Below are 13,285 nucleotides of genomic sequence, written 5' to 3' on the forward strand. Positions count from 1 at the left end.
CCTCCTGGTAGCTATTAACTGCCAATAGCTCATCAGATAGTTGTGGGCCTCAGGTGCCTCTCCCAGGTCTATGCTGGGATATTTATTTATTTATTTATTTATTTATTTATTTATTTATTTATTTATCTATCTATCTATCTATCTATCTATCTATCTATTTATCTATTTATTTGATTTTTCAAGACAGGGTTTCTCTGTGTAGTCTTGTGAGTCCTGGGATTTGCTCTGTAGACCAGGCTGGCCTAGAACTCAGGGAGCTGCCTGCCTCTGCCTCCTGAATGCTGGGATCACAGGCCACCACTGGGGCTCATGCTGCAATTTTTAACTGGCCTGACCTTGTGGGGGTCTTGTGCAGGTAGGTAACCACAGCTTCTATGAGCTCTAGTGTGTGAGCATCCACATCATTTTTAGAGTACCTCATTCTATAGCACTCTCCCATTCTCCATCACTGACACTCTTCTCACCCTCTCTTCCCACATTTTTGCTCATTTTCATTTCACCTCATCGAGGTGTCATAATTTACATGTAATGGTAACATGAGCACAGAACTCATGAGCAAACTCTGACAAATATCTACCACATGGAACCGGCGCTTTTATCAAGATCAGGAACATGCCAATCACTAAATTCCTTTGTGTTTTCTTGTCATCAGCCTCCAAGGCACATCCCAGGTCATTTATGACTTGTAAACCAGCACCTCCTCACAAACCTATACTGTATCCCCCTCAATGTTGGATATCCCATGACTATGTTTAGATATCGCAGTCTTTATACCCAGGCTGAGTGATTAAATGGTAAAGAACGTCACCAACGAAGAGTGATGACAAAGTTTTGGTTCTTATCACGGCATCTTTTGGCTACGACTTTATCCTGAAAAGACACTGTGGCTTCTTCTGTCTTTCTCAAAGGAGGAGCTGGGTATGATCCATCCATTTGATGAGAATTTCCAAAGTGCCACCTTCTTGTTTGTCTGCCCTTGGCCCTGAGCTGAGGAGAATGAGCCCAGAGATACTATCCCTAACTCCGGCATCTCAGCAGCACGATGAGCAGTTCTGTAATAGTGGTTTAGGTTGTCTTCTGTCTCTCTCCAGTCTCCCTCTTACTTGACCCAGATGGTCAGGTTCTCATGAAAATGCCTGAGGCATTGTGATAGACAGACCATGGCAAGAACTGACAGCCACAAGGGTTGGGGAGGGGAGTTGTTGTTATTGGGTATCCCATTCATTCCTGGAGACTGTTGCAGGAAACCCTGAGATGCTCAAAATAGACACTGCTAAAGACTAGCTGTCTCTATGGGAATGCAAACCAAAGGGGTTATGGCCCACAAGTTGAGAACCATTGCTATAGTCTCCATAAACAAGATCTCCTTCACCAAGATAGTCCCTTAACCTTCTAGCCTCAAGAACCATGACTAAAACTAGCCTTTGTTCTTCGTAAATTACAAGCCTGTGGGATTCAATTATAGCAAAAGAAACAGACTAGGGTAGTTGCTGACTTCTCACTTCCTGCAGACAGAAGCCATTGTTGTGGTAGATGATGATGTAACCTTCTCCTGATCCATAAATACTGTGCTTTGTCACCCCATCTCTGCCTGAGGACACTAGACACATCTGCATCTCTGGTCTGTGCTCAGGCTGTTTTCTGCTCAGAGTGTTCATTTTTCAAAATCCTTCATACTTTTTTCATGGTGTCCCTGGAATAGCTTCCTTAACTATTCTACCATTCTCTCCTCTGTGCCTCCTTGAGACCATTTTTGCTTCTGTTCTATGCTGAGTAACAGTTGTCACTAGATAAGGTATTTACAGGCAGAAGAACTACACCTTGTTCATTTTATTGTTCACCCCTGAGAAAGAGCCTAGTACTCAAAGAGCTACATTCAATAAAGTAGAAACATCCGAAGAGCCAGAGAGTGGGCATTGGGATGCTAACACATGTGAGTGCAGGCGATGCATGCACTGTATGCATGGCCTCTGAAAACACACATGTAGAAAGCATCAAATAGCCTCTTCTCTATCTCCACATAGGAAGATATGGAATAAGTATTATTATAGTGCAGGCAAGAGACTAGAGAATTGGGACAGAGATTAAGAGTATATTTCTGGGGTCAGAAAGACAGCTCAATGGTTAAGAGGGTACCCTGCTCTTCTTCCAGGGGAGGCAAGTTTGACTCCACGTCTGGCAGCTCACAGCTGCCTGTAACTTCAACTCCTAGGAGATCCGGTCTCCTCTTTTGGCCTCTGTGGCCACTGAATTCATGTACCTATACCCATCACACATAATTAAAATGTAATAAGAATAAATCTTAAAAATAAAGGCAATGCAGAAAAAGCATTTGCACATAAAAACAGTGGTGAGTTGATGTTAATTCTATGGAAAAGAAAACCTGTACCCTAATTTTCTACAATGGAGACCGACTGAATAAATTATGGCACATTAATATACAAATAGAGTGCATTGTTCAATGCCATTTAATATAAATGGATAGATGAAATGGAAATTTGTTTATGAGTCAGCATAAAAGTGCAGATTATAAAATAATGTGTAGTTTCTGTTTATTTTTCTGAAGAAAAAGAGCAGAATGGATTCAGTCAAAATGTGAACTATTTTAAAGTTGTTTTCACATTTGCTTAGTCTTCTAGATTTTATACAGTGGGCACATGACACTGTAATATATAAATGAAATGTTAAAAAAGATGCAGTCAGAAAACAATTCTTTAATACTAGTTTTGGAAAGCATCCAAGTTTTCAAGTGATTTTTTTTCCAGCCCAGTTTTAATTCTTAATGTACATACCATTTGAAATAATTGTCAAAATTAGACCTACATATTGTATAGGCTTTCTGCCGGGAGTTTCTATTGTTCATTTTAGCTCATCTTTGCTTAGAAAGATACTAATGCTACTTAGAAAATTGCTTTTGTCAGAGGGCCCATTATAAAGTTACTGCAAAGAGTATTTTTAAACTAAATTTTACTCTTTAATTAAGGCAATTAAAGGAAATGGCTGGCCTAAAATTTTTCTCTCATCTTCAGTAGAAGGCAAATACAATTCCAGGGAGTCATACAGCTTAGACTGAGCATTCTTGTTTTATCTTTGGAATATATGTTGGGATAATATAAAATTAAACAGGAAGTTCCTATGACAGAGTCCAGGAATTAGCAATACTTTTAGCTTAGCGATTACTGTCCTTGTAATAGTCTTTCTAATGACTTCTGTTTTAAGTGCCCTTTAAAAGCTTTTCATTGGGTGATTACTGAAGCTGCCACATTCTCCTGGGCATGACATCAGCTCCCAGGGTCTGAAGCTCCCTTTGAAAGGTCCTAAGAAGACTGAAGGCTGCCGTGTAGGTCAGGGAGATCCTGCCAAAAGTATCTAGCGTCTCCTGGGAGTTTGCCAAGTTAGCTGGCAGCAGCTGTTTCACTGGGTCTAATGACAAGACTGTGGCCCCAATCCAAAACAAAACCCCAGCCCTTTTGTTTAGAAACATGAAGACATCCAGCAAAGCCACATCAGAGAGGAAAACAGGCAAGCGTCCCTCTAAGCAAGGGGCACTGCTCTGTGTGAACTACATAAACTATGTACCCAAGAAGCTGGTCCCTGTGCACTGAGATTCCCTATGGCATGGAGAACGCTACAAGTGCCCATAGCGTGGCCTTGGTCTAGGCCTGGCAGCATTAGTTGTGGGTAAATTAATTCATCCACGGAGAGCTATAAAACTCCACCTTTACTAGTACATCGGATTCCTACACTACGCTGTGACCCAATGATGATACTCCAAAGGTTTCATACACACACCACTGAGGATAACACGGAACTAATTCATTCCATCTCCACATGGCCGCTGGCTCACTCATGTATTTACTTCATAAACACCCAAGGGCCCCTTGCTGCACAGCACATACTGGGTCTCTCAGCGTTTCTACGTCACCTCACTGAGTCATGAATGAAGGCTGGATAGCATCAGATGGAGACATGGCAGACAAAGAGAGCATTTGGAGCTGCGAAACCAGCAGAAGTTACGGATGATGAAACTGTCATTCTCTCAGAAGGAAGCAAAGGCTTGGAGCTGATGAAGTCATGACGTTAGGGAGAAATGGCCTGTCTGTTCTCAGAAGCCAGCTGAGAGCGATCAGAGGATTATACCTAACCATTTCTAGGGTCAACTAGAAGCTGGGCCTAATGACAAGGGAGGGAGGGAGGGACGGAGGGAGGGAGAGGAAGGGAAGGAGGGAGGGAGGGATGTGTTTGAAAGGGATGGTTTGGAAAGGTTGGGCGAGCAGGAAGTGTTCTGAGATATGGAAACTCAAGGAACTTGACAGCAGATGACTCTCAGCACAGTACCTGTCAGGGAGGCTGGGAAGTGACTACACAGACGAGCTTCACACGCTCTAAAAGGCAGGAACTGAAAGCAAAAGGGAGAAATTCCCCTTCCTTGAGGCCATCCCCGCTGGGCTGCACTGTAAATAAGGTCTGATCCAGTGTAGCTGAGAGAGCCGCGCCAACATGCTCACGTGAAAGGAGCTCTTGTGGTCATTTGGTAGAGATCAGAATTCTCCACGCAGGCTTCCTTAGAAGGAATCACTATTTCATTTGACAACTGATGTTTTGATCCAAGCTTGAGAGAAATTGGATTTTATAAAAGGTAATAATAACAGTAACTTATGTATCCAATTCAGACTCCTAAACTGAGTGAGGCATTAAAGTTCCCTACAGGGAAAAAAAAGGTTGGCCTATCTCATTTCAGTCTTCCTAACCAGACTGTGGAGATGGACTGTGTCTTGTTATTTTAGGTTGTTTAATTATTTAACCCTTCATTTTGCATAGCTTCCCAGGGATTCTGATGCTCCTTAGGAGTGTGGGCAGGGTTGGAGGAGCATGTGCAGGTCCAGAGTGGCAGGGGACATTATTCAGACGGCTGGTAAAGATCCAATTGACATATTTAATCTGGTCTTATCCGAATCCCTAATGTTCATTCTCAGAGTGGAAAATAGACAAGGTACGTACATGTTTCAAGCTTGTACTAAGCCACACACACTCCTGAAAGGACTCTGTGTTGAGAGAAGGAAAAATACAGGGGCAGGGTCGCATTTAAGAGAGCCTCAGAGTCCTTCACTGTCTCCAAGCCTCTCTTAACTGAACAAGCACCTGAGTGAGATACTTAACTCTGAACGGTTGGAGTTCTAAGATCTTTTCCTTCAGTAATGGGGGTACATGGGAAAGTTTTTTGAGGTCTCTGCAGAAAGGCTTTACATTACACACACACACACACACACACACACACACACACACACACACACAAGTGCATGTATATTTGTGTATATGGAGAAAGAGTGTATTTGTGCATGTTTCCATGCATGCAGGCACTTGCATGTATGTCAGTGGAGCAGAAGTCAACTTCAGGTGCTGTTCTCCAAGTGCTTGCGATTTATGTTTGAGACAGGATCTCCCCTTGGCCTAGAACACACTGCTGAGTCTAGGCTGGCTGGTCAGCAACCTCCAGAGATACCTGCTTCTCAGTCTCTAGTGTTGAGATTACAAGCATTTGCCACCGCCCCTAGCTTTTACATCTAATAGACAAAAGGCTTGGAAAGTCTTAAATCTCTCAGTCCTCACAGAGGGTTCTCACAGAGGGTTATATAATTTTTAGTGATATTTTACTAATCCCTCAGCCACTGTCAAAAATTTAATACTTCAGACAATATTGTAGCTTGGGCGAAGAAACACACAAACCCTACATTAAGCCCTGACCTGTGACACTTATTGGTAATGATTTTAAGGCATGAAGATGAACATTGATTATAGGATGCTTAAAGAAAAGAGGTGGGAATCAGCATATATCCCTCTTGGAATATTTCTAGGAGAAATCACTGTGACATAAAACACTGGCTGGAAGTTTTGAGGTCCCCTCTTTAAAGTCATCTGTTCAATCTCATTGTCCATGAACCTCTTGAAACAGGAGTAGTGGCACTGGACTGGGTTTCAGCAGTGGCATTGTAAACCTCTACTAGGACCACAATTTCCATAGGAAAAAAGCCCGGGCCTGCTGAGAGCAGAGACAACAGCTCTCATATCCACCCATCCCTCAAACATACCAAAGTAGCCATGGTCCCTGGGTGGCTGAACTGGTTGGGCTCCATGAGGCTAACAGAAAGCATGTCATGTCATGTCCTTTTAAACCTAATAGCTAAAGTGGTTATCAAGGAATATAAAGTGGTTATCAAGACACATCCAAGAAGCAAGAGTCACTGGGCTTAACATTAGAGGTAGCTAACAGAGGGAGAATACCTGTAGTAGTTTGAATACAAATGGCCCCCATAGGCTCATCTATTTGAATGCTTAGTCACCAGGGACTGGAACTCTTTGAGAAGAATTAGGAGGTGTGGTCTCGTTGGAGTAGCTATAGCCATGTTGGAGGAAGTGTGTCACTGGGGCTGAGCTTTGAGGCTTTGATGTTTCAAAGGCCCAGGTCCTATCCAGTTCCTCTCTCTCTCTCACTCTCTCTCTCTTCTTCTGCCTTCAGATCAGGATGTATCTCTCAAACTCCTCCAGCATCATGCTTCCCTGGATATAGCCATTCTCCCTATCATGATGATAATGGGCTAAACCTCTGAAACTGTAAGCAAGTCCCCAGTTAAATATTTCCCTTATAAGAGCTGCCTTGATCATGGTGTCTCTTTACAGCAACAGAACAGTGACTAAGACACTACCTGAGACCTTCATGTTAACTAATCTCTAAGTGGATTTGAAAAGCATGTTTGATATAGGCAACAAAGACAGTGGTATGTACAGTGCCTGTGATTTTGTAGCCACTGTGTTCTGGATCTTAGTATCTACTGTATTAAAGAAGAAATGCACACTTGTAACTTTAGAAAATACTGGACTGATTTAATTATATTTCTATTTTCATGAATTACAAAATGTTATTCTGAGAGATGATCTATAGGTGTCACCAAACTGCTAAGATGTTTGAGACACAGAAATAGAGTTCTGGAGTGGTTCTCAATGTTTGTGTAGGAACATCAGGCTGTGATCACCTAGGAACTATCTTGAATGTAAATTTCCACCTTGCTTTGCCTCCTAGACCACAGAACCTTAAACTTTGGAGGAGGGACAGTACAGAGGAGGCTCTGGAAATGGGGCATTTGACATTTTTGCATAGTCATCCTAGTTAATTTGCTGCTCACTGACCTCTGAGTGCTGTGGACTAGCCTGGAGTCTCTCATTTCCATCCTGCCATCAGGTGACATGGACTCAGGTAATCCAGGGAACAAGCCTTGGTTTTGAACATTACTATCAATTGGATACTTGCCTCTCTTGAGCTCCCTTTTTATAATGTCTGCTGTCCTGACACTAGCTTATGGTTCAGAACAAGTTACTTATACCTACAAATTACTCGCATTGTAAATTGAACACTGGCAAGCCAACCGTAGGCCTGTTATGAGACTTTCATGTTCACTGTATCTGAGGCCCTTGTACCGGTGCCTGCTAGGGAGCAGTAGCTGCAAAAGTGGATCGTAGCAGCAATGTTATCATTATTGCCGTTTAAAATCCTTGAGAAGTGCTGTTCTTGCTTGGGAAGGTGTGAGATTGGGGAAGAGTCATGCAGAGGCTATCACACCAAAATGACATGATGTGCTGGGGATATTTAAAGGAGGAAATGAAGAAGCAGTGGGGGAAAATGTGGCCCTGCAGGTTCTGAGAGACATCCTTGTTCATTTTGAACAAATATCATGCTGACACTTTGAGGTTGGTAAAGCAAGCTACTGTTACTCTAAGATAATACAGCAGGAAGCTTATATGGGGGAGGCCAAAGACTTCCCCAAGGCCATTGGCTGCTAATCATCCAGGCATTTTCTTTACACGTATATGGTATCTTAGTTCATTTATTTATTTGTGACATGTGTCTTAGGGGTAGCTGGGAATATCCTCAAAGCTTTATCCACAGGATCCACAGGAAGTTAGGTATACTTTTATCTGGCTTTGATGACGTAGAATGCTTAGGAAAACGGAGTAGGAGAAGCATCAGGATAGATGCATATATCCCTTGAAGAAGGGATGGACAGATTTCCTTATGAATCCACACGCTGTTCCTCTCCCTGAACTGAAGGTGGTAGATAGTTTAGACATTTGTTTTCCCTCTTCTCTCCATGGGCTTTTCTGTGTTCACCTTTGAGGTGCTGTGCAAAGGGGCCACACTTAGCTAAGTTCTGGCCAGATTGATCTCAAAGAGTAAATGTTGACTATATTTTCTTTTCTTCCTGACATCACAAAGGTGATCATGGAAGGTGGCTCTGTGCTTTGGCCTTCAGCTTTGAGAAGCCCAGGTAAAGACACAGAGGGCATCTCTGATTCTCTCGGAACAGTACAAGCAGTTCTTCACGCTTCATCCCAGGAAGAGGCCAGGGCTCCTGACGGACACATCTGTAGGTAAGCATCTCACTCACATACTCCACTGCACTCTATGGTTCTCAAGAAGTGACAGACTAGAAAGGCTAGGTAGGTTGGAAGAGTCAGGAGGAACACTTGACAGGTTTATCTAAAATACTTTTTCAGAGAGATCTGGAAACCTCCAGAGTTTCCTTACCACGTGGCTGATTTCCTTACCACGTGGCTGACCGCCAGCCACTGCCAGCTGACAGCTATGATGGTCTGACTTAAACAGCATAGGTTTCCCCTTTCTCTTTTCCATTTCACTCTAGGAAACTACTGAAAGTTATACCTTGCCTGCCCAAGTGTTTTCGTTGTTTGCATGTTCACTTGTTTTTGTTTAAACTCTAATAAAGTTGTCCTTTTTGAATGAGCTTTGGCTTTGCCTGACTTTTGAAGAAACAAAACAAACCACATCAAAACAAAACCTTGAGAACCTAAGAATTCTTAGTGTCCAAATGTATACTAAAGTGAACATAGTAACTCCTAAGAGCCATTGCATTAAAAGAGCAAGACCTCCTTGTCTTTACTTTATGAATTAACATTTCATAAATTTGGGGTCATGAAGTTATGCGGCTGAAGATATTTTCCATCTACAGGAAAATTAAGAACTTAATGTGAAAATCTAGATAGTTACCAGGCTATCTCTTAGAACTCATAAAATGCATGTAAAATTATCCTGTCTTCCTTGTTTTATTTTATTCCTGATGTAAGAAATTCTTATGATACTATTTTTGGTTCATTATGAATGATTCATAGGAAGAAGCTGTTTGACTAAAAGAAATAATATGTTTTAAACTGAGAAACCCAGAGAGTGGGCGTAGGGATTCATGACATGGTCTTTGGACTTTGCAATTCATGGAATTAGATTTTTGATTAGAATCTTGTCATGTCTCTACAAAGACAAGTGACCAAGTGTATAATGCAGCCAAATTATTGTTGACAGAGTATATTTTCGCTGTTATGACAGAATATTTCACATGAGTAATTTTAAGGTACCAAATTTTTGTTACAGTTCTGGGGGGCTGGAAAGACCAAAATCAGACACTAGCAGCTATGGTGTCTAAGGAGGCTGAATCTCTACAGGTTCTCCCTCTGTGTATCCTCACAGTCAGAGGAGCAATGGGCTCCCCAGGATTCCTTGAGAAAAGCATCAGATATTCTTTATAGGTCCAGTATCTTCTTCGTTACATATGTCCCCTTCCTTCCAAAGGTGCATCTCAATACAAACACATTAAGGGTGAGATTTCAACAAAAGTCTTCTAGAAGGACCCAAAAATTCATGAGGTAACACCAATAAAATTGGGTTACCACTTCATGTGAAGGAATCTACTTAACAGACATCTCATGAGCCAAATGGATTAATAATCTCTTGTCCTTTGAAGTCTGTTCAATAACTTGGATGAACCTGAAGCAAATTATGCTAAAAGAAAACATGCCAACTTCAAAAGGGTATAAACACTATGAATTGGTTAAATAGCACTTTTTTTTAAAATAATAAAGTTGAAGTTAAATGTTTGATAGTGCATAGAAACTAGCAAGGAGGAGGGCATGGTTATGGAGGTGTGTGTGTGAGAGCCTTGTGCTGGTTACGGATAGGGGAGGCTTGTGAAGGTACACACTGATACTGTTACACGTGAAGCCATGTTCACTTCTAGGAAAAGTGAATATGCCTGATGGCTTGCACCTATGTCAATTTTGTGAATTTTTTATAACAATTCTGAGGTTAGGCAGAATTTCCACTGGGGCTTAGGCTAGGTGAAAGTTAAAAATTTCCATGAACCCATAATTATTTCAAAACGAAATAATTTTCATATAGATAGAAATCTTTATAAAGATTTTTCTTGTAGAGAAATTTCTTCATTATTCTAAAGGATGGTTCGCAGTTGTGATTGGGTGCAGGACTAGACTGTAGAGGAGGCCTGTGGCTGCCTATCGAGCAGCAGCTGCTATTCAGCACCAGGTAGACTCGTGTGTTTGAACGCTTGGCCCCATGGAAGTGGCAATATTATAAGGTGTGGCCTTGTTGGAGTAGGTGTGGCCTTATTGGAGGAAGGGTGTCACTGTGGGAGTGGACTTTCAGGTCTCCTATGCTCAAGCTCTACCCATTGTGGAACATGGTGTCGTTTCACTGGCTGTAGATCAAGATGTAGAAGTCTCAGTTCCTTCTCCAGCGTCATGTCTTCATGGAGACTCCCTACCATGATGATAATGGACTAAACCTCTGAAGCTGTAAGCCATCGTCAATGAAATACTCTTCTTTAGAGAGTTGCCTTGGTCATGGTGTTGCTTCATAGCAATAAAACCCCAACTAAGACAATTGGTGTCTATGGTACCCAGGTCCTTGGTTTCAATGTGAGGCTGTGTAGAGAAGCCTTTACTTATCATGGAGTGAGACGATCGAGGTATAATATCTCCATTAACTTTTTTCTTCTCCCAGGTCTTTCGATCTCTGTCCTGATTAATGACCAGAATTTAGACATTCCATCTGCAAACATTGCTTCTCTTCAGACGGAAGTCAAAGGAGGACACATAGCTACCAGTACTGTTCATCACAGCATAAGAATCAGCTCTGGGGTCATATGTCTCAATCCTACTCAACCCCGTCCTCACACTGCCCAAGACCTGTGCAGCGACCAGACTAGTATGTCTATTCTCCATCTCTAGCAGCATGAACACATCTGGTCACCTCATGAAGGGAGCAAGTGACAGAATTTACAGCTTTCAGCTTTTGAAATGTTATCTACAGGCAAATAATGTGTCCTCGAGTCAAACCCTAAATTATTAAAAGACTCATTAGCATTAATTCTGTCCTCTTTCCCCAAATGTGTTTGAGTAAGAGTCCAGAGAATGTTTTATAATCCTCCTTCAAAAAGATTATTTGTAGCTATTACACAATTATGTACTAATAAACAGTTTTTTCCTGTTTGCCATTTTCCCACAATAATATACATGTTTTTAAAGGATTGGTTCTCGACCTTAAAATTATGCTAATGTGACAAGAGCAATAACTCAACTGTAGCCTCTAATTCCTGTAAGGGGAAATATGAAGAGACCCTGGGTGCTACGCTTGTTTTCAGCTAATTATCATGTATTTGCTTTCCCATTAGTCCAATAATTTTTCTGTCAATTCAGAATTAAGCAAAAGGACACTGAATTATATAATGGCCCGCTTAGCATAACAGACACACCCCATCATGTCTAGTCCTCTGATTTACAGCTCTTAAATCCAGCAACCGAAGGCTGTGTGTGCCCTTTCCTATTCAGATTCCACCATGTAGTCACCCCAGTAGCTATGCACTCCTAAGGAGGTCTACCTCGCAATTAACACCAGTCTCTTCTAACCCATCATCGCATCACGTAAAAAGGATTTGGACATAAGCTTTATTAGCAACTTCAGTTCTAATTCTTTTTTGATCTTTCCACCCTCACTCTGCCTAGTGATGTCTGTTTGTCAGTAGTGGGAGTTTGGGGGTGGGGGCAAGGGACTTCCGAAAACGCCAGTTTAAAAAAACTCCACATTGGACTGGTAGCACATCTAGTAATTGGTCTTTGCACTGTGGGACAGTACAATAAATAGAGATTGTCATATTTCAGCTGAGGCTGTGATGTGAGTCTTCACAGAAATAGAAATGAACTCTTTCTGCTGCACAGCACAGTGTTTTAATTGTGTTTAGGGGGAATGGGCAAGTTGGAATACTATTGGTTTTATTTAAAAAAGAAAAAAGAAAAACAAGAAAACCTCAAAAGCAAATGGTCAAAGCCTATAAACTATTCCTAGTTACAAAGTAGAGAGATGTCTAGTCTTGTTTTAGGACTCTACAGGATGAGGAGGAGGAGGAGGGGGAGGAGGAGGAGGAGGAGGAGGAGGAGGAGGAAGACGTAGAGTTCAATCAACACAAGAGGCACACCAGCTCAAGGTTTTAACCTGGCTTACTGTACATGTTCTAGCTGGAGAAGCTTTTAGAACCTTCTAGACACAGTGTATCAATGCGGGAGAAGTTTGGCTGGGGAACTGACTTACCAACATCAGGGTCCACCGCTTGCACTCTGGTCAGCAGAGCCTTAGTGGCCGTGTTCTCATAGACACATGCAGTGTAGTGGTTGGAGGAAAACACAGGGGGGTTATCATTCACATCTTCTAGGAGCAGGAGGACAGTGGAGCTGCAGAAGCGGCCACCTCCATCAGTGGCCCTGGCAATCAGGTTGTACACTGGGACCCTCTCCCGGTCCAACAAGGCCAAGGTTTTTAACTCACCTGCGAAACAAGATAGCAGCATAGTTGGTCTGCCTTTTAAAAATGGTCTTTCCATGGAAAAGCAGAAAATCAATTGTATGAAAAACCCCAAATACAAGAAATACCAAGGACATAAGGCCTAAGTGCCCTATAAATTGAAGAAATACAGCAAATTCAATTTTGTAGGCATCATGGAAAATATCACAGAATTTTAGATGCAATGGCAAAACAACTGCTTGACCTTCAAATTAATTAACTCCTTTGCAAAAATTCCTGAGGTGCTTTCCTTTGGCAAATGGAAGAGGCTCTTGTGGTTGGACTGCTCTAGGTACATCGTTGTCCCTGGTGTTCATGGTCCATAGGCCCAGAAGCACAATATCCTGCTTCTAAACATACTATTTTTTACCCCATTTTTAAGGGGAAATAAAACCATCAAAACTGGTTGGCTTTAACAGGAAAGTCTTCAAGGGCCCTGTGATAATTAATATTGGTTATCAATTTGACAGGTCCTACCTAGAATCCCATAGGAGTCAAGGTTCCTGGAACATATAAGAGGGATTATCTAAATCAGAGAGTTCTGTGAGAGAGTGTCTTAGATAGGCTGGCTGAGGAATAAAAACCCAT

At 41.9% G+C, this 13,285-nt stretch overlaps 1 protein-coding gene across 7 annotated transcripts in view; it reads right to left on the reverse strand.

Moving 5' to 3' along the window:
- Positions 1 to 13,285, reverse strand: part of Fat3 (FAT atypical cadherin 3) — a 582,840-nt gene that overhangs the window by 61,378 nt on the left and 508,177 nt on the right. For all 7 annotated transcript variants that reach the window (XM_039080778.2, XM_039080781.2, XM_039080780.2 and 4 more), the window contains 1 exon segment: positions 12,449 to 12,682. In XM_039080778.2, coding sequence (XP_038936706.1) covers positions 12,449 to 12,682 — 234 coding nt within the window.

Source organism: Rattus norvegicus, chromosome 8, assembly GCF_036323735.1.
Source record: "Rattus norvegicus strain BN/NHsdMcwi chromosome 8, GRCr8, whole genome shotgun sequence".
Taxonomy (NCBI): domain Eukaryota; kingdom Metazoa; phylum Chordata; class Mammalia; order Rodentia; family Muridae; genus Rattus; species Rattus norvegicus.